The 22,187-nt window shown below is 59.8% G+C and overlaps 1 protein-coding gene across 1 annotated transcript in view; it reads right to left on the bottom strand.

The window, feature by feature from the left end:
* INTS3 (integrator complex subunit 3) overlaps positions 1-21,622 on the bottom strand; it is a 38,316-nt gene extending 16,694 nt beyond the window's left edge. The window contains exons 1-13 of the mRNA XM_068995425.1: positions 21,588-21,622; positions 20,982-21,142; positions 19,638-19,721; positions 17,958-18,041; positions 15,497-15,610; positions 14,704-14,788; positions 12,883-12,949; positions 11,560-11,704; positions 6,345-6,474; positions 5,582-5,679; positions 4,359-4,550; positions 1,452-1,539; positions 213-292 (exon numbers count right to left, since the gene is read on the bottom strand). Of these exons, the coding sequence (XP_068851526.1) occupies positions 213-292; positions 1,452-1,539; positions 4,359-4,550; positions 5,582-5,679; positions 6,345-6,474; positions 11,560-11,704; positions 12,883-12,949; positions 14,704-14,788; positions 15,497-15,610; positions 17,958-18,041; positions 19,638-19,721; positions 20,982-21,065 (1,251 nt within the window). The 5' untranslated portion in view covers positions 21,066-21,142; positions 21,588-21,622. The remainder of the gene's footprint in view (positions 1-212; positions 293-1,451; positions 1,540-4,358; positions 4,551-5,581; positions 5,680-6,344; positions 6,475-11,559; positions 11,705-12,882; positions 12,950-14,703; positions 14,789-15,496; positions 15,611-17,957; positions 18,042-19,637; positions 19,722-20,981; positions 21,143-21,587) is intronic.
* Positions 21,623-22,187: the final 565 nt, after the last annotated feature.

Raw genomic sequence — 22,187 nt, 5'->3', positions numbered from 1 at the left:
GTGGACCCCTTGGGGTGGGATTTGTGGATCCCTTTGGGGTGGGATTTGTGGATCCCTTTGGGGTGGGATTTGTGGATCCCCTTGGGGTGGGATTTGTGGACCCCTTGGGGTGGGATTTGTGGATCCCTTTGGGGTGGGATTTGTGGAGCCCAGCAGTCGCTCTCCCAGCTTTCCCCATTCCCGGAATTCCCTGGAGCGGGAGGGGCGCTCACCCGGCACATGAAGTCCAGCAGCGTGGCCGTGATGGCCGGGTGGGGCTTCATGGAGTGGTGCATGACCAGGATGGCCGGTTCTGGGACAGGGAACGGGATGAGACCCCAGAGACCCCAAATCCCCGTTCCTGGGGGGCTGCCGAGGGATTGGGACACCCACGGATCCCATCCAGAGGGAGATCCCAATGGATCCCATCCCCAGGAGCCCCTGATGGATCCCATCCAGAGGGAGATCCCAATGGATCCCATCCATAGGAAGAACCCTGATGGATCCCACCCCCAGGAGGCCCTCACGGATCCCACCCCCAGGAGACGCTGATGGATCCCATCCATAGGAAAATCCCTGAGGGATCCCATCCCCAGGAGACCCCGATGGATCTCATCCATAGGAATATCCCTGATGGATCCCATCCATAGGAAAATCCCCAATGGATCCCACCCCCAGGAGACCCTGATGGATCCCATCCATAGGAAGATCCCTGATGGATCCCATCCCCAGGAGACCCCCATGGATCCCATCCAGAGGGAGATCCCCACAGATCCCACCCTCAGGAGACCCTGATAGATCCCATCCCCAGAAAGATCCCTGATAGATCCCATCCCCAGGAAGATTCCCCCGGTGGATCCCGCTCCCAGGAAGACCCCCCTGATGGATCCCATCCCCAGGAAGATCCCCCCACTGGATCCCATCCCCAGGAAGATCCCCCCAGTGGATCCCATCCATAGGAAGATCCAAATGGATCCCATCCCCAGGGAGACCCCGATGGATCCCATCCCCAGGAGGCCGCCACAGATCCCATCCATAGGACACCCCGATGGATCCCATCCCCAGGAAGGTCCCCCCGATGGATCCCGCCCCCCATGGATCCCATCCATAGGAAGATCCGTGATGGGTCCCACCCCCAGGAGACCCTGATGGATCCCATCCATAGGAATATCCCCCATGGATCCCATCCATAGGAAGATCCCTGATGGGTCCCACCCCCAGGAGACCCTGATGGATCCCATCCATAGGAATATCCCCCATGGATCCCATCCATAGGAAGATCCCTGATGGGTCCCACCCCCAGGAGACCCTGATGGATCCCATCCATAGGAAGATCCCTGATGGATCCCACCCCCAGGAGACCCCAATGGATCCCATCCATAGGAAGATCCCCCCGCTGGATCCCGCCCCGCTGGATCCCATCCATAGGAAGATCCCCCCGCTGGATCCCGCCCCCAGAAGATCCCGCGCACCGATGTTCATGATGCTGTCCTTCTCGGGGTTGAAGAAGAGCCAGTCGTAGAACAGCGCCAGTTTGGCGTTGGAAGCGGCGACGTTGGACTGCGAGAGACGGAAAATTCCCAAATCATCCCGTGAAGACGCTGCCGAGATCCCTCCAAGAACCACCTGAGATCCCACCGGGATTTCTCCAAAATCCCTCCGAGAGCCTTCCAAGATCCCTTTTGGATCCCTCCAAGATCCCTCTGAGATCCGAGATTCCTTCCAGACCCCTCCAAGACGCGCTGCTCTTCCCACTGCTGGGACTGTCCCGCTCCCAGCCCATCCCATATCCCGTTTTTGGGATATCCCAGCTCCCAGCCCACCCCGTGCCCCATTCCCGGGATATCCCTGCTCCAACATCCCATTCCCGGGATACCCCGCTCCCAGCCCATTCCCCATTTTTAGGATATCCTGGCTCCCAGCTCACCCCGTGCCTCATTCCCAGGATATCCCTGCTCCAACATCCCATTCCCAGGAAAATCCCGCTCCCAGCCCACCCCGTGCCCCATTCCTGGGATATCCCTGCTCCAACATCCCATTCCCGGGATATCCCTGCTCCCAACCCACCCCATTTCCAGGGTATCCCTGCTCCCACCCCATTCCCCATTCCTGGGGTATCCCTGCTCCCAGCCCATCCCATACCATACCCCATTTTTAGGATATCCCTGTTCCCAGCCCACCCCCATTCCTGGGTATCCCTGCTCCCAGCCCACCCCACACCCCATTTTTAGGATATCCCCACTCCCAGCTCACCCTGTGCCCCATTCCTGGGGTATCCCCGCTCCCAGCCCATCCCATTCTCGGGGTATCCCCGCTCCCACCGCACCCCATTCCCAGGTATCCCTACTCCCAGCCCGCCCCATTCTCGGGGTATCCCTGCTCCCAGCCCACCCCATACCCCATTTTTAGGGCATCCCTGTTCCCACCCCACCCCATTCCCAGGTATCCCTGTTCCCAGCCCATCCCATGCCCAGGTATCCCTGCTCCCAGCCCACCCCATACCCCATTTTTAGGACATCCCTGTTCCCACCCCACCCCATTCCTGGGGTATCCCCGCTCCCACCCCACCCCATTCCCGGGGTATCCCCGCTCCCACCCCATTCTCCATTCCCCATTCCCGGGATATCCCCGCTCCCACCCCATTCCCCATTCCCCATTCCCCATTCCCCATTCCCAGGGTATCCCCGCTCCCAACCCACCCCACACCCCATTTTTAGGATATTCCCACTCCCAGCTCACCCCATGCCCCATTCCCGGGGTATCCCCGCTCCCAGCCCACCCCATACCCCATTCCCGGGATATCCCACTCCCACCCCACCCCATACCCCATTTTTAGGACATCCCCGTTCCCACCCCAGCCCATTCCCAGGTATCCCTGCTCCCACCCCACCCCATTCCCAGGGTATCCCCGCTCCCACCCCACCCCATTCCCAGGTATCCCTGTTCCCAGCCCACCCCATTCCCGGGATATCCCCACTCCCACCCCATTCCCCATTCCCGAGGTATCCCTGCTCCCACCCCACCCCATTCCCGGGATATCCCACTCCCACCCCACCCCATTCCCCATTTTTAGGACATCCCCGTTCCCACCCCAGCCCATTCCCAGGTATCCCTGCTCCCAGCCCACCCCATACCCCATTCCCGTGATATCCCACTCCCAGCCCACCCCATACCCCATTTTTAGGACATCCCCGTTCCCACCCCAGCCCATTCCCGAGGTATCCCTGCTCCCACCCCACCCCATTCCCGGGATATTCCTGCTCCCACCCCACCCCATTCCCAGGATATCCCACTCCCACCCCACCCCATACCCCATTTTTAGGACATCCCCGCTCCCCACCCCACCCCACTCCCGGGATATCCCACTCCCAGCCCACCCCATTCCCCATTTTTAGGACATCCCCGTTCCCACCACAGCCCATTCCCAGGGTATCCCTGTTCCCACCCCACCCCATTCCCAGGATATCCCTGCTCCCAGCCCACCCCATACCCCATTTTTAGGATATCCCCGTTCCCACCCCACCCCATTCTCGGGGTATCCCTGCTCCCAGCCCACCCCATACCCCATTCCCAGGATATTCCTGCTCCCAGCCCACCCACACCCCATTTTTAGGATATCCCCACTCCCAGCTCACCCCGTGCCCCATTCCTGGGGTATCCCCGCTCCCACCCCACCCCATTCCCAGGATACCCCCGCTCCCAGCCCATCCCATTCCCGGGATATCCCTGCTCCCACCCCACCCCATTCCCGGGATATCCCCGCTCCCACCCCATTCCCCATTCCCGAGGTATCCCTGCTCCCACCCCATGCCCCATTCCCGGGGTATCCCTGCTCCCAGCCCACCCCCTACCCTATTCCCAGGATACCCCGCTCCCAGCCCATCCCATTCCCGGGATATCCCCGCTCCCACCCCATTCCCCATTCCCGGGATATCCCCGCTCCCACCCCATGCCCCATTCCCAGGATATCCCACTCCCACCCCACCCCATTCCCCATTTTTAGGACATCCCCGCTCCCCACCCCACCCCACTCCCGGGATATCCCACTCCCAGCCCACCCCATACCCCATTTTTAGGACATCCCCGTTCCCAGCTCACCCCATTCCCGGGATATCCCACTCCCAGCCCACCCCATACCCCATTTTTAGGACATCCCCGTTCCCACCCCAGCCCATTCCCAGGTATCCCTGCTCCCAGCCCACCCCATACCCCATTCCCGGGATATCCCACTCCCACCCCACCCCATACCCCATTTTTAGGACATCCCCGCTCCCCACCCCACCCCACTCCCGGGATATCCCACTCCCAGCCCACCCCATACCCCATTTTTAGGACATCCCCGCTCCCACCCCAGCCCATTCCCGGGGTATCCCGCTGACCGTGCAGGTGGTGAGCAGCCAGCCGATGATGGCCCAGCGCGGGAGGATGTCGGAGCTGAGCACCTCGTTGGAGGGGTGCACCACGCCGCAGATGTAGCGGATCAGGTCGCAGCGCAGGGATTGGCTGTCGGGCGTGGCCAGGTACTGCCGCTGGAACCAGTCCTGGTAGCGCTTCTGCTGCCCAAAGCGCACCTGGAGCGGCGGGAACGCCGTCGGGAAGGGATGGGAGAGGGAGTGGGAACGGGGCCACCCACGCGGGGCTCGGAGCTGGCGGAGGGAGGAGGGGATTCGGGGGGGAATTTGGGAATTCGGGAGGAAGGGTTGGGCATGAGCACCACGCAGGACCCTGAGCCAGCGGGAATTCGGGAGGGAATTCGGGAGGGAATTCAGGAGGAAATTCAGGAGGGAATTTGGGAGGAAGGGTTGGGCATGAGCCCCATGCAGGACCCTGAGCCAGCGGGAATTCGGGAGGGAATTCGGGAGGGAATTTGGCAGGAAGGATTGTGCATGAGATCCTGCATCAGCTGAGCTGGAGGGAATTTGGGAGGGAATTCAGGAGAGAATTTGGGAGGGAATTAAGGAGGGAATTTGGGAGGGAATTTGGGAGGAAGGGTTGGGCATGAGCCCCATGCAGGACCCTGAGCCAGTGGGAATTCGGGAGGGAATTTGGGAGGGAATTCTGGATCAGCTGAGCTGGAGGGAAGTTGGGAGGGAAGTTAGGATGGAATTCGGGAGGGAATTTGGGAGGGAATTTGGGAGGGAATTTGGGAGGAAGGGTTGGGCATGAGCCCCATGCAGGACCCTGAGCCAGTGGGAATTTGGGAGGGAATTTGGGAGGAAGGGTTGGGCATGAGACCCACATGAGATCCTGGATCAGCTGAGCTGGAGGGAATTTGGAAGGAAATTCGGGAGGGAATTTGGGAGGGAATTTGGGAGGAAGGGTTGGGCACGAGCCCCCTGCAGGACCCTGAGCCAGTGGGAATTCGGGAGGGAATTCGGGAGGAAGGGTTGGGCACGAGCCCCATGCAGGACCCTGAGCCAGCGGGAATTCGGGAGGGAATTCAGCAGGAAGGGCTGGACATGAGACCCTGGATCAGCTGAGCTGGAGGGAATTTGGGAGAGGATTTCGGAGGGAATTCGGGACGAAATTCGGGAAGGAATTTGGGAGGGAATTCGGGAGGGAATCCATTGGGGAATCTGGGGGGGAACCCCTCGGGAATTACCCGCGAGGTCATGAAGAGCAGCTTGGTCTCCATGTCGGGGGTGAGCCGGCACGCCAGGAATTTGCGGGAAGTCCGGGACTGCAGGAGCTGCAGGACACCTGGGCAGGGACCGGGATTTTGGTTGGAAAAGGGCTCAAACACATCCGGATGAGGTTTTTAGGGATCGCTAACGAGGAGTTTCCCTGGACACCACCCGAGGTGTTTAAGGGGGGGATTCAACAGGGCCCCAAAAGGGGTGGGAACACCTCAAAGCCCCCATTTCCCTGGAATTGCTGCATCCAGAAGCCGCCGGAGGAGGGAATAATTTATGGGAGTATTATTAATGTGAATAAAACTGGAAAATCCATCGCTCTTCCCACAGCACGAGTTTGCTGGGAGGAATTAAATCCCGTGGAAGTGCCACTCGCTGCAGCTCCTGGAATTCCTGCTTTTTACGGAGCTTCTCCGTCACCTCCTCAATCAGCTAATTAAAGGAAGCAACTCTAATTATCCTGGAATTCCGGACTGGTTTGGCTTGGAATCACCCAGTCCGTGGACAGGGACAATTCCCACGGGATCAGGTTGTTCCAACCCGTCTTGGGAACAATTCCAGGGAGGAGAAACTATGCAAGTGTGGAGCCCAGAACAAGCAGCACCATTTCAGCATCCCACGAGATGTTTTCTGGGATGGTTTCAATCCCGGATGGCTCCGAGGCCTCTGCAGCACTGAAAAATCCTTGGAAAACGCTGCTGGGTGAGCTCAGGGAATGTCCAAGGCCGGTACCTGTGAACTGGGAGCTGAGCACCTGCGGGTTGTGCAGGATGTCCTTCCAGAGCTGCTCGAACTCCGGGATCCGCGCCACGTTCTGGAGCAGCCGCACCAGGTCCCGGCCGATCATGAAACAATCCATGAACTGGGAAAAGAAAAAAAAGGGGGAGGGGAATTCCCAGTCAGCTGCTGGGCCGGGGGATGGGAGGAACAGGGAGTTCTCCACCAGGCCGGCGGCTCCGGGCACGGCTCGCTCCGGGCCCTGGCATCCCGCCCCGCTGGAAGGCGCAGGTTGGGATCAGGGGACGGGCAGGGAAGGCCGGGAGCTGTTCTGGAATGTTCTCCCTCTCAAAGCAAACAATCCCATAAATCTGCCATTTCCCACCCAGGATTGCAGCCGGGCCTGGAGCCGGCTCCTGGTGGGGGTGGGGGAGGATTGGGAATGTGAGGGTTTGGGACAAATCCCGGCTCTGGGGGGATTCTCCTGCTCCATCCAAACGTGGCCTGGAGCTGCTGCTGTGCCCTCATCCCAAACTGCCCTTCCCAGGGAGGGATCCCCAGGGAAACAGGGTCCCATCCTGGGGCACTCCCCCGTTCCTGGAGCAGGGAGATGCAGGATCCCATTCCCGATCCCATTCCCAATCCACTCCCCCGTTCCTACAGGAGGGAGATGCAGAATTCCAAACCCATCCCAGGCACTCTCCCATTACTGCAGCAGGAAGATGCGAATCCCATTCCCATTCCCATTCCCAATCCACTCCCCCGTTCCCAGTGCAGGGAGATGCAGGATCCCATTCCTGATCCCATTCCTGGGCACTCCCCCATTCCCAGAGCAGGGACACCCAGAACTCCATTCCCAATCCCAATCCCAATCCCATTTCCATTCCCAATCCCATTCCCAATCCCAATCCACTCACCCGCTCCCGGAGCAGGGACACGCAGAACTCCATTCCCAATCCCAATCCCATTCCCGATCCCATTCCCAATCCACTCACCCGCTCCCGGAGCAGGGACACCCAGAACTCCATTCCCAATCCCATTCCCGATCCCATTCCCAATCCCAATCCCAATCCCGATCCACTCACCCGCTCCCGGAGCAGGGACACGCAGAACTCCATTCCCATTCCCAATCCCATTCACATTCCCAATCCCAATCCCATTCCCTATCCCATTCCCATTCCCGATCCCATTCCCGATCCACTCACCCGCTCCCGGAGCAGGGACACGCAGAACTCCATCCCCATCCCCATTCCCAATCCCATTCCACTCACCCGCTCCCGGAGCAGGGACACGCAGAACTCCATTCCCGATCCCATTCCCAATCCCAATCCACTCACCCGCTCCCGGAGCAGGGACACGCAGAACTCCATCCCCATTCCCATTCCCAACCCCATTCCCAATCCCAATCCCGATCCACTCACCCGCTCCCGGAGCAGGGACACGCAGAACTCCATTCCCATTCCCAATCCCATTCACATTCCCAATCCCATTCCCAATCTCATTCCCATTCCCGATCCCGGAGCAGGGACACGCAGAACTCCATTCCCAATCCCATTCCCAATCCCATTCCCAATCCCATTCTCATTCCCATTCCCAATCCCGATCCCGATCCCGATCCCATTCCCAATCCCATTCCCGATCCCGATCCACTCACCCGCTCCCGGAGCAGGGACACCCAGAACTCCATCCCCATCCCCATTCCCAATCCCGATCCACTCACCCGCTCCCGGAGCAGGGATACGCAGAACTCCATTCCCAATCCCAACCGTGATCCCATTCCCGATCCCATTCCCAATCCACTCACCCGCTCCCGGAGCAGGGACACGCAGAACTCCATTCCCAATCCCTTTCCCATTCCCAATCCCAATCCCATTCCCGATCCACTCACCCGCTCCCGGAGCAGGGACACGCAGAACTCCATTCCCAATCCCTTTCCCATTCCCAATCCCAATCCCATTCCCGATCCACTCACCCGCTCCCGGAGCAGGGACACGCAGAACTCCATTCCCAATCCCAATCCCATTCCCAATCCCGATCCCAATCCCGATCCACTCACCCGCTCCCGGAGCAGGGACACGCAGAACTCCATCCCCATCCCCATTCCCGATCCCAATCCCAATCCACTCACCCGCTCCCGGAGCAGGGACACGCAGAACTCCATCCCCATTCCCAATCCCGATCCCAATCCCGATCCACTCACCCGCTCCCGGAGCAGGGACACGCAGAACTCCATCCCCATTCCTAATCCCATTCCCATTCCCATTCCACTCACCCGCTCCCGGAGCAGGGACACGCAGAACTCCATTCCCATCCCCATTCCCAATCCCATTCCCAATCCCGATCCACTCACCCGCTCCCGGAGCAGGGACACGCAGAACTCCATCCCCATCCCCATCCCCAATCCCGATCCCATTCCCGATCCACTCACCCGCTCCCGGAGCAGGGACACGCAGAACTCCATCCCCATTCCCATTCCCAATCCCGATCCACTCACCCGCTCCCGGAGCAGGGACACGCAGAACTCCATCCCCATCCCCAATCCCGATCCCGATCCCGATCCACTCACCCGCTCCCGGAGCAGGGACACGCAGAACTCCATCCCCATTCCCATTCCCATTCCCAATCCCATTCCCCATCCCATTCCCAACCCCATTCCCAATCCCGATCCCGATCCCGATCCACTCACCCGCTCCTGGAGCAGGGACACGCAGAACTCCATTCCCAATCCCAACCGCGATCCCATTCCCGATCCCGATCCCAATCCACTCACCCGCTCCCGGAGCAGGGACACGCAGAACTCCATTCCCAATCCCAATCCCAATCCCTTTCCCATTCCCATCCCCATTCCCAATCCCATTCCACTCACCCGCTCCCGGAGCAGGGACACGCAGAACTCCATCCCCATCCCCATTCCCGATCCCAATCCCGATCCACTCACCTGCTCCCGGAGCAGGGACACGCAGAACTCCATCCCCATCCCCATCCCCAATCCCGATCCCGATCCCATTCCACTCACCCGCTCCCGGAGCAGGGACACGCAGAACTCCATCCCCATTCCCAATCCCAATCCCTTTCCCATTCCCATTCCCATTCCCGATCCCATTCCACTCACCCGCTCCCGGAGCAGGGACACGCAGAACTCCATCCCCATCCCCAATCCCGATCCCGATCCCGATCCACTCACCCGCTCCCGGAGCAGGGACACGCAGAACTCCATCCCCATTCCCATTCCCATTCCCAATCCCATTCCCCATCCCATTCCCAACCCCATTCCCAATCCCGATCCCGATCCCGATCCACTCACCCGCTCCTGGAGCAGGGACACGCAGAACTCCATTCCCAATCCCAACCGCGATCCCATTCCCGATCCCGATCCCAATCCACTCACCCGCTCCCGGAGCAGGGACACGCAGAACTCCATTCCCAATCCCAATCCCAATCCCTTTCCCATTCCCATCCCCATTCCCAATCCCATTCCACTCACCCGCTCCCGGAGCAGGGACACGCAGAACTCCATCCCCATTCCCAATCCCGATCCCAATCCCGATCCACTCACCCGCTCCCGGAGCAGGGACACGCAGAACTCCATCCCCATCCCCAATCCCGATCCCAATCCCGATCCACTCACCCGCTCCCGGAGCAGGGACACGCAGAACTCCATTCCCAATTCCATTCCCAATCCCATTCCCATTCCCATTCCCATTCCCAATCCCATTCCCAATCCCGATCCACTCACCCGCTCCCGGAGCAGGGACACGCAGAACTCCATTCCCATTCCCATTCCCAATCCCATTCCCATTCCCATTCCCATTCCCATTCCCATTCCCAATCCCGATCCACTCACCCGCTCCCGGAGCAGGGACACGCAGAACTCCATCCCCATTCCCATTCCCATTCCCAATCCCATTCCCCATCCCATTCCCAACCCCATTCCCAATCCCGATCCCATTCCCGATCCACTCACCCGCTCCCGGAGCAGGGACACGCAGAACTCCATCCCCATCCCCAATCCCGATCCCAATCCCGATCCCGATCCACTCACCCGCTCCCGGAGCAGGGACACCCAGAACTCCATCCCCATCCCCATCCCCAATCCCAATCCCAATCCCGATCCACTCACCCGCTCCCGGAGCAGGGACACGCAGAACTCCATTCCCAATCCCAATCCCATTCCCAATCCCATTCCCCATCCCATTCCCAATCCCGATCCCAATCCCATTCCACTCACCCGCTCCCGGAGCAGGGACACGCAGAACTCCATTCCCAATCCCAATCCCATTCCCAATCCCAATCCCATTCCCGATCCACTCACCCGCTCCCGGAGCAGGGACACGCAGAACTCCATTCCCATCCCCATTCCCATTCCCATTCCCATTCCCAATCCCATTCCACTCACCCGCTCCCGGAGCAGGGACACGCAGAACTCCATCCCCATCCCCATCCCCATTCCCATTCCCGATCCCGATCCACTCACCCGCTCCCGGAGCAGGGACACGCAGAACTCCATCCCCATCCCCAATCCCGATCCCAATCCCGATCCACTCACCCGCTCCCGGAGCAGGGACACGCAGAACTCCATTCCCAATCCCAATCCCATTCCCAATCCCATTCCCCATCCCATTCCCAATCCCGATCCCAATCCCATTCCACTCACCCGCTCCCGGAGCAGGGACACGCAGAACTCCATTCCCAATCCCAATCCCATTCCCAATCCCAATCCCATTCCCGATCCACTCACCCGCTCCCGGAGCAGGGACACGCAGAACTCCATCCCCATCCCCATTCCCGATCCCAATCCCGATCCACTCACCTGCTCCCGGAGCAGGGACACGCAGAACTCCATCCCCATCCCCATCCCCAATCCCGATCCCGATCCCATTCCACTCACCCGCTCCCGGAGCAGGGACACGCAGAACTCCATCCCCATTCCCAATCCCAATCCCTTTCCCATTCCCATTCCCATTCCCGATCCCATTCCACTCACCCGCTCCCGGAGCAGGGACACGCAGAACTCCATCCCCATCCCCATTCCCGATCCCAATCCCGATCCACTCACCTGCTCCCGGAGCAGGGACACGCAGAACTCCATCCCCATCCCCATCCCCAATCCCGATCCCGATCCCATTCCACTCACCCGCTCCCGGAGCAGGGACACGCAGAACTCCATCCCCATTCCCAATCCCAATCCCTTTCCCATTCCCATTCCCATTCCCGATCCCATTCCACTCACCCGCTCCCGGAGCAGGGACACGCAGAACTCCACCTCCTTCTGGCGCAGCGCCTGCAGCGCGGCCGAGCCGTGGTGATCCACGATCAGGCGCAGGAAGGTGTACACGGCCATGGCCACCAGCAGGCTGCTCTTGAGCACCCACTCCCTGCGCACGAGACGGTCCCCAGATCCCTCATCCGCCTCCCCGTCAGCGCTACTCCAGAGCCATTCCCGAGCCTTGCCACGGGAACCCGGCGCCTCCGCCGAGCCCGGGAGGAGCTTCCCCGACGGGCGAGCCCGGCAGGATTCCAGCGGCAGCAGGAAAACTCCTGGAGCCGTCGGCTCCCGGGGGCTGCTCCCGAAGGAAAACCTCCCCCCCCCCCACGGCTCGGGAAGGAAACATTCCCGGGATGCTGATCCTGGAGCCCCATGAGCTCCTTTGAGCCCTGCACTGGGATTTGGGATTCTTTCTTTGGGATTCGGGATTGTTTCTTTGGGATTTGGGATTGTTTCTTTGGGATTGTTTCTTTGGGATTGTTTCTCTGGGATTCGGAATTGTTTCTTTGGGATTGTTTCTTTGGGATTCAGGATTCTTTCTTTGGGATTTGGGATTCTTTCTTTGGGATTCTTTCTTTGGGATTGATTCTTTGGGATTCAGGATTCTTTCTTTGGGATTTGGGATTCTTTCTTTGGGATTCGGGATTGTTTCTTTGGGATTCGGGATTGTTTCTTTGGGATTCTTTCTTTGGGATTGATTCTTTGGGATTCAGGATTCTTTCTTTGGGATTCTTTCTTTGGGATTCAGGATTCTTTCTTTGGGATTTGGGATTGTTTCTTTGAGATTGTTTCTTTGGGATTCGGGATTCTTTCTTTGGGATTCTTTGGGATTGTTTCTTTGGGATTCGGGATTCTTTCTTTGGGATTCTTTGGGATTGTTTCTTTGGGATTCAGGATTCTTTCTTTGGGATTCTTTCTTTGGGACTGTTTCTTTGGGATTCGGGATTCTTTCTTTGGGATTCTTTGGGATTGTTTCTTTGGGATTCGGGATTCTTTCTTTGGGATTCTTTGGGATTGTTTCTTTGGGATTCGGGATTCTTTCTTTGGAATTGTTTCTTTGGGATTCAGGATTCTTTCTTTGGGATTCAGGATTCTTTCTTTGGGATTCTTTGGGATTCAGGATTCTTTCTTTGGGATTGTTTCTTTGGGATTGTTTCTTTGGGATTCAGGATTCTTTCTCTGGGATTCTTTGGGGAGGATTCAGGAGGGTTCTTCCCAGCAAGAGCTGGGAATTGCTGCTTCGGGAATGTCCACACTCGGCTGGATCCCGGTGATTCCCGGCCGTACCTTTGCTCCGTCAGGATCTCCAGGACGTTCTCCGCCAGCCAGATGTTCTTGGCAGTCACATCCCCACCTGGAAAAGGCACGGGGAGGAAAAGCAGCTGGATGGAGCAGCGGGAAATCCGCCAGCCCGCTCCCATCCCTGCTCCTGCCGGGATCCGCTCCCGCCGGGATCCGAGCCCCCGTTCCTGCCCCCGGGATCCAGCAGATTCCCTGGGAACACGGCAGAGACCCCGCTCCTGCAGCTCCGGAGCTTCCCGAGGGATCAGCGGCTTCCCATGGGATCAGCAGCTTCCCGAGTGATTCCCTGGGAATGTGCTGGAAGAGCACCGGGAGAAGCCCGGCGGAGCTGCGCAGGCAGCAGCGATCCCTCCGGGAAGGGCTGGGAATGGGAAACATCGGCGGCTGCTGAGGCTCCGGAGGGGAAACACCACCTGGGAAAATTCCAGCCTCGGGAATGAGGGCTGGGTGGGTCCCTGGGAGTGGGGCTGGAGCGTGGAGAACACGGAAAACCAGGGAAAACCATGGAAAACTGGCAGGTCCGAACAATGGGATGGCTGGCATGGAGTGGGAGCCAGAGGGGGCCCCGCAGGGGAGGAGCGGCCCAGGGGACACGGGATGCCTTTTCCAGGGATGCCTTTTCCAGGGACGCCTTTTCCAGGGACGCCTTTTCCAGAGCTTTTCCAACTGCTCCGTGCTGGCAGCGCAGCCGGAGCGCTCCGACCCTCCCCGCCCCTCCCCTCCCTGCTGGCACTTCCCACTCTGCGTCCCGACCCTGCCAGGGGACAGAATTCCCACCGGGGGACAGAATTCCTGCTCTGCGGGCGTCAGGCCCGGCTCCGGGAACACGGAAGAGGCCCCGTTCCTGTGGCTCCGGAAAGGCGTGAGCGTGGCTCGCTCCGAGGGGCTTCCCGTGGGATGAGCGGCTTCCCGTGGGATGAGCGGCTTCCCGTGGGATGAGCGGCTCCCCGCGTGCCCCGGGAGCTGCCAGCCCGGCTCTGCCATTCCCGGTGATCCCGGTGATCCCAGGAAAAGCCGGCAGCAGCGGGAAGCAAAGCGCTTCCTGCCTGTCCCAGCCTTTGCCAGGATCCTCTCCCGGATCCAGCTGAGCCAGAGGGAACAACGGGATCGTCCCCTGGGAGAGATTCCCTGCCTGGATAGATCCTGAGGGATTCTGTCTGGATCCAGCTCCATGGGATCCAAGTTAAGGCCAGACGCTGTGGAATTCCTGTCTGGATCTGGCTCGGAGGGTTCCAAACTGGGGACAGATCCTGGGGGATCCCAGGGGATCCTGTCTGGATCCAGATCCATGGGCTCTGAGCTGGGGACAGATCCTGAGGGATCCTGGGGATGGACCCTGGTGGGTCCTGCCTGGCTCAGGCTGGGATCTGGGCACGCTCCGGAGGGATCCTGGCTTGGATCCGGAGGGATCCAGGCTCAGATCCAAAGGATTCCCGGCTCAGATCCAGAGGATTCCCGGCTCAGATCAGGGGGATTGCCAGCTCGGATCTGGGGGATTCTCGGCTCCGATCCAGAGGATTCCTGGCTTGGATCTGGAGAGATCCAGGCTCAGATCTGGAGGATTCCCAGCTCAGATCCAAAGGATTCCCAGCTCAGATCAGGGGGATTCCCAGATCGGATCTGGAGGATTCCCGGCTCGGATCCGGGGGATTCCCAGCTCAGATCCGGGGGATTCCCGGCTCGGATCCGGAGGATTCCCAGCTCAGATCAGGGGGACTCCCAGCTCAGATCAGGGGGACTCCCAGCTCGGATCCAGAGGATTCCTGGCTCGGATCCGGAGGATTCCCGGCCCGCAGCCTGGCTCACCCGCGATCTGCTTCATGAAGGTCATGCAGACTCCGTCGGCTCCCAGCACCCCGCTCTTCACCAGCTCCCGGAGCAGCCACACCAGCTGGACACGGAGATTCCGGGATCAGAGCCCTCCAGGACCCCTCTGCTCCCCACACATTCCCATTCCCATTCCCATTCCCGAGGTGACTCCTGCCCTCGGTGGCCCCAAACCCGCCCTGCTTCCCTCTGCTCGTCCCCCACTGGGTGGGACAGGAGATTCCGGGTGGGGAGAGGAGATTCCACGTGGGACAGGAGATTCCAGGGGGGACAGGAGATTCCAGGGGGGGGAGAGGAGATTCCAGGGGGGAAAGGAGATTCCAGGGGGGGGAGAGGAGATTCTGGGAAGGGACAGGAGATTCCAGGTGGGGAAAGGAGAATCCACATGGGACAGGAGATTCCACGTGGGACAGGAGAATCCAGGGGGGAAAGGAGATTCCAGGTGGGGACAGGAGATTCCAGGTGGGGAGAGGAGATTCTGGGTGGGGAGAGGAGATTCTGGGTGGGGAGAGGAGAATCCAGGTGGGAAAGGAGAATCCGGGTGGGACAGGAGAATCCGGGGGGGGACAAGAGATTCTAGGGGGGGGACAGGAGAATCCGGGTGGGAAAGGAGAATCCGGGTGGGGAGAGGAGAATCCAGGGGGGACAGGAGATTCCAGGGGGGGAACAGGAGAACCTGGGTGGGGAGAGGAGATTCTGGGTGGGGACAGGAGATTCCAGGGGGGACAGGAGAATCTGGGTGGGGACAGGAGATTCCAGGGAATTCCCTGACCTGGGTCCGGCAGGTGTCCTGCAGCTTCAGGTACTTCTCCATGAGGATGTGGTTGATCTTGTTGAGGACGATGTTCATCCCGTCCCGGCTCACCAGCGCCAGGTCCCGGTAGCACTGCAGGGAAAACGGGAAAAGCCATGGAAAAGCGTGCCCAGGGGAAGGGCAAATCCATGGATGTCGGGGAAAGAAACATCCCGGAAGGCAGAGAGGCCCCGTGTGTGGGGTCATTCCCGACTGATCCTGGGGAGAGGGGCTGGATCAGGGATGCTCTGTGGGATCTGCCCCTGGCCGAGCACTGAAATCCCACTGGAAGGATTCCAGAATCCCATTCCCTTTGGGATCGGGCAGCTTTTCCCCTTGAACATCCTCAAATCCATAGGGAAACGCCGGAATTTTGGGAATAAACCCCAGCTGTCCCTGGCCAGAGAGGAGAACTCGTCCCACGCCATGAAAACGGGGATAGCACCGGGAAAATTCCCTGGGAGGGGAGGAAGGGGGGCAGGGAGAACCTGAATTCCTCGGATTTTGCCAGGCTGACACAATCCAGGGGGCTCCCCCCGGGGTGTTTAATTAACCCTGGCGTGATTAATGGAGCCCTTAAATGAGGGGCCAGCGAGAGAGAACAGGGATGGACTCCGAGGGAAACTTGGGATCATCCGTGGGCTCCATCCCGAGTAATTAAAGCCGGAGGAGGAAGAGGAGGAAGAGGAGGAGGAGCCGAGGGCAGCTGGAGCCGGCTGTGCCCAGCTGGGGACACCGGGGGGGGGTCCCTGGGCCACGTTTTGGGGCTCCTGGAGCAGATTTGGGGGTCCTGGAGTTGTCCCTGGGCAGGTTTGGGATCTCTGGGAAGGTTTTGGGAATCCCTGGGAAGGTCTGGGGGGGTGGGGGGGGAGGTCCCTGGGCCACATTTTGGGGCTCCTGGAGCAGATTTGGGGATCCTGGGCCGATTTTGAGGTTCCTGTGCCACGTTTGGGGGTCCCTGTGCTGATTTTGAGGGTCCCTGTGCTGATTTTGGGGTTCCTGTGCCGATTTTGAGGGTCCCTGTGCCGATTTTGAGGTTCCTGTGCCATGTTTGGGGGTCCCTGTGCTGATTTTGAGGGTCCCTGTGCTGATTTTGGGGTCCCTGGGCCACGTTTAAGGGTCCTTGTGCAGATTTTGGGGACCCTGGGCCGATTTTGGGGTCCCTGGGCCATGTTTGGGGGTCCCTGTGCAGATTTTGAGAGTCCCTGTGCCGATTTTGGGGTCCCTGTGCCGATTTTGGGGTTCCTGTGCCGATTTTGGGGTTCCTGTGCCACGTTTGGGGGTCCCTGTGCCACGTTTGGGGGTCCCTGTGCCACATTTGAGGGTCCCTGTGCCACATTTTGGGGATCCCTGTGCAAATTTTGGGGGTCCCTGCCCCCCCAGCGCCCCCCATCCGTGTTTTTCCCGGCCAAGCAGATCCCAGGAATCCAGCAGCTTTCCTCTCCCGGGGGGATTTGGGATCTCCTCAGGCAGGGAAGGGTTAACCCTGGGCAGGGAGAGCCCATCCCAAACCCTGGCAGGAATCCCTGCCCGGCTGCCCGGCTCCAGCAGATCCAATTATTCCTTGGAAAAATCGCCGCGTTCCGGGAGCAGCCACCACCAGGTCCCCTGTGCTGTCGCTGCTCCCTTTTCTAGAGGAAAATTCCAGAGGAAAATTCCAGAGGGAAATTCCAGAGGGAAATTCCAGAGGGACCCATGGAAAGGAACGTGCCTGGCAGCTCTCCAGAGCAGGATGGGATTCTCCCAACCTTTGCTTCCAGGTGTGGAAGCCCCCGGGAGCTTCCCAGACATTCCCAGAGGGATCAGAGGGGGTTCATTCCATGGGGAGGGGGGATGACCCTTTGGAAAAGCAACTCTGGGAAAAGCAGGAAGGGCCTTCCTTGCCTTGGGAACGGGGATTGGGATTTGGCCTCTGTGGGAAGGATTTGGGAATGCTCAGGTGAGCCAAGCAAAGCCCTCGATCCACGGAAAAATCCCATTCCCAGCAGCACCGGGAGCAGCCAGGCCGGAAGACTCCCAGGAAAAGCAGGTTTTGATTCCATGAGGTGATTCCTGGCACCTGGATTTGGGATTCCCACTCCCAGATCTGCCCTGGGATGTGGAATTAACAGAGCTGGACTGCTGGGAATCAGTTTTCCCTGGGAATTCAGCACATCCCTTCTCCAGACGGTGAATTCCGGAGGCATCCAGGCGCAGTGAGGAAATTCCATGAGGAAAATCCATTCCAAGCCTCCCAATGCAAAGGAAAAAAAACGGGAAAAAACCCTGACAGCTCCTTGAAAAACCAGGATTCACCTCCCACAGCCCAACCCGGGATGAGAGGAAGGCCGAGCTCCCTTCTCCCCGCTCCACACGGACGCGGCCGGAGCCGGGAACGTTCCAGGCCAACGAGGGAATTCCAGCCAGGAGAATTCCCTCCCTTTTCCCAGGTTTTCCTCACCTTCTGTGCCTGGGCTGGCTCCGTCAGGACGAGGGTGAAGAGCCCCAGGCAGATCTCCTCGTGCTGGGGGGTCCCTTTGCAGATCTGGGAAAAGGGGGGAAGATGGAAAATCCAAGCTCCAAAATTCTGAATTCCAGGTGGAATTGGAGCTGAGGGAAGGGAAGGGAAGGGAAGGGAAGGGAAGGGAAGGGAAGGGAAGGGAAGGGAAGGGAAGGGAAGGGAAGGGAAGGGAAGGGAAGGGAAGGGAAGGGAAGGGAAGGGAAGGGAAGGGAAGGGAAGGGAAGGGAAGGGAAGGGAAGGGAAGGGAAGGGAAGGGAAGGGAAGCACCCCCCCCCCCCCACCCCGAATCATCCCAGAATCTGAGACATCCAGGGGGTCCCGATTATTCCAGGTGGAAAAATGGTCCCAGGAGCCTTCCAGGGATTTTGCTGCTCCTCATCCCTGAAGGGATGAGCTCCCAAAAAAAAACCTGGGAGCAGATCCCTGTGCTGGGTCCCGTTCCCACCATTCCAAGGGGAAAACATTCCCAGAGCTTCAGGGAATCCCGGGAATTCAGCCTTTCCCACTCAGGGAAGAGCTCAGCCTCCCACAGGGAAAAACCCACCCAGAGCCCCTGGATGTGTCCCACGGGATTCCCTTATCCGGGAATGGGATGGGAATGAACGCTCCAGGCCTTGTTCCCTTTGAACTGGGAATGGACCAACTGGGAATGGACCAACTGGAATTTTGTATGAAACCATGAACTGGAATTTGGCTCTGGGAATCCTCGGGATGAGGGTGAGAGCCCCGGCTCCGCTCCCCGTTCCCAATTCCCCACTCCCAGCTTCCGGTTCTCAACTCCCCGTTCCCAATTTCCCAATTTCCTGTTCCCAATTCCCAGTTTCCCATCCCAAATGCCCCGTTCCCAACTTCCCAATTTCCCAGTTCCCAACTTCCCAATTTTCCCAATTCCCTGTTCCCAATTTTCCAATTCCCAGTTCCCTGTTCCCAACTTCCACTTTTCAGTTTCCCATTCCCAATTCCCCATTCCCAGTTTCCAACTCCCAATTTCCCAGTTCCCAATTTCATGTTCCTAATTCCCAATTTCCCCTTCCCAGCTCCCCGTTCCCAATTCCCAGTTCCCAATTCCCCATTCCCAGTTCCCCATTCCCAGTTCCCAATTCCCCATTCCCATTCCTAGTTCCCAATTCCCTATTTCCAGTTCCCAGCTCCCATTCCCAATTCCCAGTTCCCATTCTCAATTCCCAGCTCCCATTCCCAATTCCCCATTCTCAGTTCCCAATTCCCCATTCCCCGTTCCCCATTCCCGGCTCCCAGCTCCCATTCCCAATTCCCTGTTCCCAATTCCCATTCCCAATTCCCCATTCCCAGTTCCCATTCCCAGTTCCCCATTTCCAGTTCCCCATTTCCAGTTCCCCATTTCCAGTTCCCATTCCCAGTTCCCATTCCCCATTCCCATTCCCAATTCCCAATTCCTAGTTTCCATTCCCAGTTCCTCATTCCCAGTTCCCAATCCCCCATTACCAATTCCCAGTTCCCAATTCCCATTCCCCATTCACAATTCCCCATTCCCATTCCCAGTTCCCCATTCCCCGTTCCCCATTCCCCGCCCCCCCAGAGCCCCTCCAGCCCCCGTATCCCGGGATTCCGGGGATCCGGGAGGGAATTCCCGGCACTCACGTGGGCGTTGAGGGCGTCGTTGGCCTCGCGCTCCGAGAGGCCGTTGGTCAGCGAGGTCACGATCCCGACGCAGCGCTCCAGCCTCTGGAACGTGGGGAAAAAATGGGGAAAAAATGGGAAAACTGGGAAAAACTGGGAAAAATGGGTGACCCCGGATCTCCCAGGCAAGGCAGCGGCTGCTCCGACCCGCCCAGAGCCCTGGAATATTCCGGGAATAACACCTGGAACCTTCCGAGGTGGGAAACCCCGAAACGCCCGGGATCTTATGGAAAAGGGAGCTGGGATTTTATGGAAAAGGGAGCTGGGAACGTATGGAAAAAGCACCTGGGATCTTATGGAAAAGGGAGCTGGGATCTTATGGAAAAGGGAGCTGGAATCTTATGGAAAAGGGAGCTGGGATCTTATGGAAAAAGCACCTAGGATCGTATGGAAAAGGGAGCTGGGATCTTATGGAAAAGGCACCTGGGATCTTATGGAAAAGGCAGATAGAATTTTATGGAAAAGGGAGCTGGGATCTTATGGAAAAGGCAGCTAGAATTTTATGGAAAAGGGAGCTAGGATCTTATGGAAAAGGCACCTGGAATCTTATGGAAAAGGGAGCTGGGATCTTATGGAAAAAGCACCTGGGATCTTATGGAAAAGGCACCCAGGATGTTCCAGGGAAGCCCCTTGGAATCGCCCAAATCCATCCATCAGGAAATTGGGAATGGGGGATTGGGAATGGGGGATTGGGAACTGGGAATGGGGAATGGGAATTGGGAATGGGAAATTGGGAATTGGGAAATTGGGAACTGGGAAATCGGGAACTGGGAATGGGAAATTTGGAATGGGGCACTGGGAACTGGGAACGGGAAACTGGAAATTGGGAATGGGGGATTGGGAACTGGGAATTGGGAATGGGAAATTGGGAATTGGGAAATTGGGAACAGGAAATCGGGAACTGGGATTTCATCCTAAAATCCAAGTGTCCAACCACCGGCAGCTCCCAAAGTGGCCAAAAAGGGAATTTTTTCCCCCTAAAAAGGTCCCTGTCGGCCGGGACACTCCCAGGGAGATCCCAGATCCGTGCAGCCAGAAAAGCCCTGTGGGAACTCCGGGCCTGCAGAACACACATCGGGAGAATTCCCAGATGCCAGGAAATCCATCCCACACCTGGAACAGATCCCAGGTATCCCGGAGATCCCAAACCCCCGCACAGCAGCAAAACCTCACCGGGAATCCGGAGAAATCCCAGCAATTCCGAGCATCCCCCCAAATCCCGGCCATCCCCATCTCAATCCCACCCCCACCCCCATCCCAGGAATCCGGGGGGCACCCAGAGCCCCCCCCCCAAGCCCCTCTCACCTCCTCCAGCTCATCCTTGGAATCCAGCAGGGAGGACACCAGGAGCTTCCCGGCCGCTCCCGCTTTTCCCTTGGGAATCTCCATGGCTCGGGAGGGGCCCCGGGGGCTCTGGCCGGTGCCCCCCCCCTGGCCGGGGGCCGGGAGCCCCCTCCCAGCTCGGCCTGGCGGGATCGGGGGTTTTTTTTTGGGAATTCCGCCTTTGCCGAGCGTCCCCCGCCCCCCCTCCCCCACCCCACAACCTCCGGTGGCCGCCTGGGGGGGGCGGGGGGCTCGGGGGGGTTTTTGGGGTCGGTTATGAGGGGGGATTTGGGGGGTTCGATAGACAGGCACACCCCGGGAGGAAGGGACGGGGGTGGCGGAGCGGGGACGGGCCCGGGGAGCCTTCGCTGAAGGGTCCCGGGAAGGGGGGAGCTGAGGCAAAGCGGCCCCGGGGGGGGGACCGGGGGGTTCCGGGTCGCTGAGGAAGGGTCGGTCCGGGAAGGGTGTCCCGGCTGGGGAAGGGTGTCCCGGTGTCTCTGCGGGGCTCGGTGCCGCTGCGAGGGGTCGCGGGCCGGGCAGGGCCCGGCGGGGTCGGGCCGGGGGGAGGCGGCGGCGGCCGGAAGTTACCGGAGAGCGACGGCGGCGCTCGGCCGGAAGCGGAAGCGCAGCGCGGGAGGAAAGTCCCGCCCCTCACGCGCCCGCCGGCCAATGGGAGCGGCGGGACGGCCTTGAGTGACAGCTGGCGGGGAGGGGCTGGAGGGGCGGGGCCGAGGGAAGAGACTCCGCCAATGGGGAGGAGGGGGCGGGGCTTGGGCGGGCGGAGGCTCCGCCCAGCCGCGCGCGGGGGGGGCGCGTGCGGGGGAACCCCCCCGGGAACCCCCCCGGGAACACCCCGGGAACACCCCGGGAACCCCCCGGGAACCCCCCAAACCCCCCCGGGAACCCCCCGGGAACACCCCGGGAACCCCCCGGGAACCCCCCAAACCCCCCCGGGAACCCCCCGGGAACACCCCGGGAACCCCCCGGGAACCCCCCAAACCCCCCCGGGAACACCCCGGGAACACCCCGGGAACCCCCCCGGGAACCCCCCGGGAACCCCCCCAGGAACACCCCGGGAACACCCCGGGAACCCCCCCGGGAACACCCCCGGGAACCCCCCGGGAACACCCCGGGAACCCCCCAAACCCCCCCGGGAACCCCCCGGGAACACCCCGGGAACCCCCCGGG

Source organism: Aphelocoma coerulescens, chromosome 25, assembly GCF_041296385.1.
Source record: "Aphelocoma coerulescens isolate FSJ_1873_10779 chromosome 25, UR_Acoe_1.0, whole genome shotgun sequence".
Classification (NCBI taxonomy): domain Eukaryota; kingdom Metazoa; phylum Chordata; class Aves; order Passeriformes; family Corvidae; genus Aphelocoma; species Aphelocoma coerulescens.
The sequence above is the reverse complement of the archived record's forward strand: the minus strand, read 5'-3'. Positions and strand labels throughout refer to the sequence as shown.